Genomic DNA, 6,048 nt, shown 5'->3' on the forward strand with positions numbered 1-6,048 from the left:
ACAGACCGTAATAAGTTTAAAGGGACTTATACGATTTGGAATGTGCAATGTGATGCACCTTCCAAATCGTCCAGCTTGGTTGAAAGGTAGTGTCCAGTTATATGCATCAACAATAAACCTAGCTTTACTTTAGTCTATGGACTTTTATACCTAAAGTGCTTAGCTTTAGGTACTAAAGTTCTATCCATTATGTCTCTGGCATAGGCTTATTGAAGTTGGCTAAATGTTTCCAATTACTTGTCCCCATGTATTTCTTTCCCCCATGTGATGGTGGATAGAACACCCCACACTTTGAAAAGCCCTGCTCTAAAACCGAATGCTTAATACCAGAAACAGCGGCTTACTTTTAGGTTTTCGTGTGAAGATAGAACAGGAGAGGAACTAAGTCCAGTGGCAAGCAGACCGAGAAAGACGAGGCCGCTCCTGGACTCCACAAAGCCTCTGAGCGCCGAGTCATTGATCGTTTTCCTTCCTGAAATATCTAAAGAGAGAAGCGACGGGAGAATCTGAGGACCCGCTTCCAGAAGCTGCCTCACTGTCTCGTCTCCGTCGACCCTACTTTCGCTGTCGTCATTGGCAAAGTGGTTGTTCGAGAAGTCCAGATGCCTAAGAGCATGAAGTTGGGCGAAGATAAAAAGCAACCTGACAGGAGACGTGTCAAGTCGGTACAGCCGGTGGGCAATGAGGGATCTCAGTGTGTTTTTACATTTAAGGAGCGCATTCAATTCAGACACAGAGCTACAGGAGATATCCAAAGTCTCCAGCCGGGGGAGAGAACAAATATCCTCAAGGATATCATCCGTTAGATCTGTGTTGACGAGGTGGAGCGTCTTGAGGCCCTGCAGGGAGCTAAAGCCAACGTACACTCCACCGTCCTTTTCCGGAGATCCCAGGTTCAGACTCAAGCCATTGAGGGCCAACATCTGCAGACTAGCCCTGCAGTCTGGGTTGGAGGCCAGGCCCAAGATGACATCAGCCCCCGTTAGACCCCCGGGGACCCAGGAGGCGTCTAGCTCCAGGAGCCTGTGAGGGCAGAGGGCCAGGCGGAAAGCCTTAGCGGACACCTTACAGTAGCGGATGGAGGCGCTGCGCAGGCGGAGCTTCTCGCTGTTTCGGAAAATCCCAACAGTTACGTCATTCAGCATTCCTGGAGGAGAGAGGAGCAAAAAGGGAGACATTGTAGGAAAAAGAAACCTCAGTTTAGTCTTCCGTAATGTTTGTGCAGTGAACATTTCCAACAATTTCAGCCTGGAATTCCTCGACCTGCTGGTGGGCGAAAAACCACAAGAATCATCTGATTAGCTTTTTTTTTTTAACAAGGCTAATTCTTCCGCAAGGGATGAAGATTCAACCTCAGGTCAATTCCTGAACTAATGATTGCCTTTCCTAAATTGACGAAGAAACTGATCTGCCTTGGCAGCTGCTTTCCTCATTTCCTGGACTTGATGGGGTTAGTTAGTTTTAAAGCTCCCCTTCATACCTTTGGTTGCCATCATTTGCAGCAGTTGGTCAGCCAGTTCCTGTGGGAACAGTGGGGCCCAGATGAGGCTCATTGAACCATCTGCTCCCTTCCTGCACAAAGCATCTAATCTGCTGCACACCTGAGCCAAGCAGAGGTCACACAGCGTCTGGGGGCCCTCGCCATCCTGCAGCACACATCGAAAAGTAATCAGATGATGCATCCTGCTGGATAAACAATGAAATCGTGTGAAAAGTCGAAGAAGTAAAATAGATTCTGCTGTCAACACTGTCTTGTTATGTACGTTGATGGTGTGTGAGACCTGTTTAGCGTACCTCCTGTCTTGTATAGTATGTGTATAACAGGATGAAAATTCACTCCGTTTACTTAAAGTGAGGAAAATCACTCAGTTTAGAGTAAACAAATAGTTTAAGAGGGGCCACAAAAAATTCAAAAGAAATGGTTTGTTGTCAACTCGGACTGTGAATAGTAGAGTGGCTGTCAAAGTGTGCCTGTTTAAGATCATACCACACCACCTCAACTGGCTATTAGTCCAGACTTTGAATTGAACTGAATTAAAGAAGAAGTGGGGAAGTCAGGGATATGGTTGTTTTTTGGGGGGTTTTTCCAAGATGTCAAAAGAGTATTGAAATACCTCAGATACATATAATATTGGTCGATATCGGTTATCAGCCATAACAACGACGTTAATATTAGATATCAATATCATCTCAAATTTTCATATCGGTGCATCCCTATCCTGGACGAATGGCTGATATGCTCTCGACATTTCTGTACCAAAGAAATCCTAAACTTAACCCAAATCACTAATCAAAAACGCTCAGAGGTTATTATGTTGATCAGACATCAATATTCTTCTTAAACTTCTCGACTTCACTAAACGAACCTGTGGACACCGTCCACAGACTGCCTCTGAATTTGAGACAAATTTGTTCCCCCCAAAAGTGAAGAGTTGTGGATGAATTTTTAGCACTCAATCTTGACACCCTTGCAGCAACAAATGGAGTATCACCTAGGTCGCTATAATCTATCTATCTATCCATCCATCCATTTTCTTCCGCTTATAGCAGCTCAAGCTTTAGATAGCAGCTTCTTTATCTATCTATCTATCTATCTATCTATCTATCTATCTATCTATCTATCTATCTATCTATCTATCTATCTATCTATCTAAAGTGCATTGAGGCTGTATTTGCTGTAATTTGAGGGTACAAACTGACCTCATTTGAACTGTCTGTAGGTGGACAGGGTTTTATATGAAACACGAATTAACCAGTCTGCAAATCAACCGTGACAGTCTCCCCCTCCCCCGGGTTTCCCGCTTAGGGCTCAGTGACAGAGGATCTCTAAACGCTGCAGGAGGCTAATTTTATCCGCAGCAGAACAAGCAAAGCCCGTCTGAAGCACCTAATCTCCGGCAAAGTGGACCGAGGCAAGTGGTCCTACCGCTTGCACGCTACATGACAAGGCGCTTGTTACCTTGACAACGAGCACACACATTAAACCGTCGGCAGCATTTCTCACGACTAAGGCTGTCAAACTCACCATTCTCGGAAAGTGAGAAAAAAAAAAAAAGTAAAGTCGTCAGAAAAATGTGAACAACTGACAAACAACAATAGCTTTTTCGAAACAATTATGGTTATACGTATGCTGCAACTTGCTGACGAGAGAGGTAAAATAAAAGTATAAGTGATAAAAAATCCTCCCTCTGTTTTGATTTAAGTCGCGGCCGTTGTTTACCGAGTGTCCGCTGTCACTTTAATTGCATCCGATTGGCCAGCCTGATAAACGTCATCCAGCTGCCTGTTTGAAGACACCGCTTCATGACGAAACTACAGCACGAGCCACCGCGGTCCGTCTTCATTTAAAGACACAGACATCATAGGCTTTGCAACACATACAGTTAAAAAATAAAATAAAATAAAAAGACGAAAAATGGGAGAAACAAGAACACCACTTCCTGTAAAACAATAGTACCCAACGTTCTTTAATATCTGTCCGTAATTACGTGTTTTTTGTTTGCTTGTTTTTAGAAGTTAAACTTTTTTTCCCTGTTAATTTTTCACAAACGAAGGTTTTACAAATCACGAGCACATGTCCTGCCAGTTTTAAATGTCACTGCCTTGCTGAGTTAACTGGTCCAACTTTATCCATTCAACATGCCAATGTTCTGCACAGACCTGCTAATGAACCATCCATCATGCGTTCAGGTGTGCTGCTCAACGAATTGTGTGTTTAAAGTACTAAAACATACAGGATACCAGACCTTGAAGGCTGAATTTAGACACTACTCTTCATGTAATTTGTCTACTGTGAATTAGACCACGTCTAGCTGGTTCATATAGAGTGATTTACACACTCTTATTTCTTCTTCGTTAATGCCAAAGGAGTACAACAAATATGAGTGAGTAAAGGCCAAAACTGCATTTAAATCAACATTTGTACTATGTCGATAATTTTCAGATTGGACCAGTTCGACCACATACATTCGACCAATTATTTTAGACAAAACATTTTAAAAAAAACCAAACTAAAACAAATGTGAAAATTCCCTTTGCTTCCATCACAAACGGAAAGATGTGTACTTGAATTCCTCCTGTGACAGATGATTTTCTTTCTCTTATTCTGCTTGTTGCACCCCCTAAATCCTGCCACCCTGGGCAGGGTGCCATATTACCCACAGAATCAGACTCTATTTGTAAATCCTTTTGGAAACCATAATTTTCCTTTAACTTAACAGTAATTTACATACAGGGTTGACTTACATTCCACGCATTTATTAATGAAATTACAGGACATCAGAAAAATCAAACTACGCAGAGTATCAGGCAGCAAATACATGCGAGATTGGGTTGATCTCAGTACTAGCCAGTGATCCACGGCAGTTTATAAAGGTGACTAATAGTTACATATGTGGGAACTACAGTTTCATCAGCTTAAAAAGTTGACTTTATAATACAAGTTCAGTCTTTTTAAAGGGAAATTATTTTAGAGCCTAACATTCTTTCATGCATGTTTGAGAAATCCTTTAATCTCCCGTGGCAACAATTCAGCTGTGCAAAACATCTGGGTGAACCTATAGCACCGCCTTCTTCCTCTGAGTTGCAGTTCCAAGCTCATGAGCTTCTGCTGCACAGAGCACATCCTCCCTCCTAATTCCCCCACTCGGCTCCTTCAGACTAGCCATCCGTAACTAGCAAACACCTTGTGGAACTGCATATCTGCTGAGCTCATTAGAGAAGCTACTTCTCAGAGCAACGCTGGTGAAAACGTTGTTAAACAGTTAATGGAGCCATGTTGTGACGACTTCCTGAAGGCGGAGTTTCAACAAGAGCAGGAGAGAGACGGAGGCCCAATTTCAAGGCGTTAAATCAGGGAGTAAAATTTCTTTTAGGCCAAATTGGATATATAAAACATTCGTATAATAACCGAAGGTGACGTTGTTACTTGGTTATGGTATATAATAGCACTGTACAGTATGCATGTACTTGGGAAATACACAATACTGCCCCTTTAATGTCTATCGTCGACATTTAGGTAGTAAAGTACTTTAACCACAAGGAGGAGCTCACTGAAAAAGATTTCTTTCTCTTTCAGTCCGACACTTGAGTTCTTATTGTGAAAAGCAATTTTTTTTCTTCTTCAGACAATCAATAAATTGTTTACGATTTCCAAAGAAAGGACAAGTCACTACTTAGGAATGATAATAAATGTAAACAGAACAGAAAAGCCAGAATAATTTTGTTCATTAGTGCTTTAAATAAATGCACTCCTCTCTCTGAATGATGCGCTGCCACAATGCTGATCAGAACCACCGTTCTTCTCCCACATGCTGGATTGGAAAATGTCCCCACGCAGAGAATCCCCCCGCATCTTCAAAGCCTGAGCCTTCCTCCTCCATCCGCAGCATTTAGCTGAAGGGTTATGGTTTTGTTTTTGTTTTTGTTCCTCCAGCACGCATATTGTCTCCATAACCAAACAAACACAGCTGCCAACAGTTCTTGGACTGCTGCGAGAGACACAGACATCCTTCATAATCCGTGAACACAAGAGAAACGTTCCGACATCCAAAATACACGCACACACGCACACCCACGCAATCCCTCCCAACAGTATGCCGGAGCTACTGGATGCCCGGAATGAAGCCGGAATTAGATTAGAGCTGATAGGAAACAGATTTGTAAGGGAGGAGTGAGAAAGACGACTGAGAGAGAGAGAGAGAGAGAGAGTCACATGAATGAAGCTGACAGGTGAGTGTGTGTATGTCTGTGAAAGTGTGTGTATGTCTGTGAAAGTGTGTGTATGTCTGTGAAAGACGGAAACGGAGCATTAGCCTCCGCAGGTCACAGAGAGATGTTACAGTGAAAACACTCCGACACCAAGGTCCGAATAGTTTGGTTTTTTTTTTTTCCTCCATTATTTTAGTTTTAGTTGTAGTGAATTTTTGTTTGTCTAATTCAGTTTACTTTTAAAGTGTTTTTGCTAGTTTTTATTAGTTAAATATTGTTAATTTTTAGTTTCGTTTTTATTACTTATATTAGTAGTTTTAGTTTTTACATGCTTTGGCT

General features: G+C 42.2%; 1 protein-coding gene across 5 annotated transcripts in view; it reads right to left on the reverse strand.

Moving 5' to 3' along the window:
* LOC114145898 (protein zyg-11 homolog) overlaps positions 1-3,369 on the reverse strand; it is a 12,865-nt gene extending 9,496 nt beyond the window's left edge. The window contains exons 1-3 of one of the 5 annotated variants that reach the window (XM_028019566.1): positions 3,026-3,369; positions 1,481-1,646; positions 345-1,147 (exon numbers count right to left, since the gene is read on the reverse strand). In XM_028019566.1, coding sequence (XP_027875367.1) covers positions 345-1,147; positions 1,481-1,646; positions 3,026-3,028 — 972 coding nt within the window. In that variant the 5' untranslated portion in view covers positions 3,029-3,369. Of the gene's footprint in view, positions 1-344; positions 1,148-1,480; positions 1,647-2,887; positions 2,942-3,025 lie in introns of those variants that run through there. The other 4 variants (XM_028019565.1, XM_028019564.1, XM_028019567.1 and 1 more) reach the window with 4 other exon arrangements.
* Between the last annotated feature and the right edge of the window lie 2,679 nt (positions 3,370-6,048).

The sequence above is a fragment of the Xiphophorus couchianus genome, chromosome 6 (genome assembly GCF_001444195.1).
Source record: "Xiphophorus couchianus chromosome 6, X_couchianus-1.0, whole genome shotgun sequence".
NCBI lineage: Eukaryota > Metazoa > Chordata > Actinopteri > Cyprinodontiformes > Poeciliidae > Xiphophorus > Xiphophorus couchianus.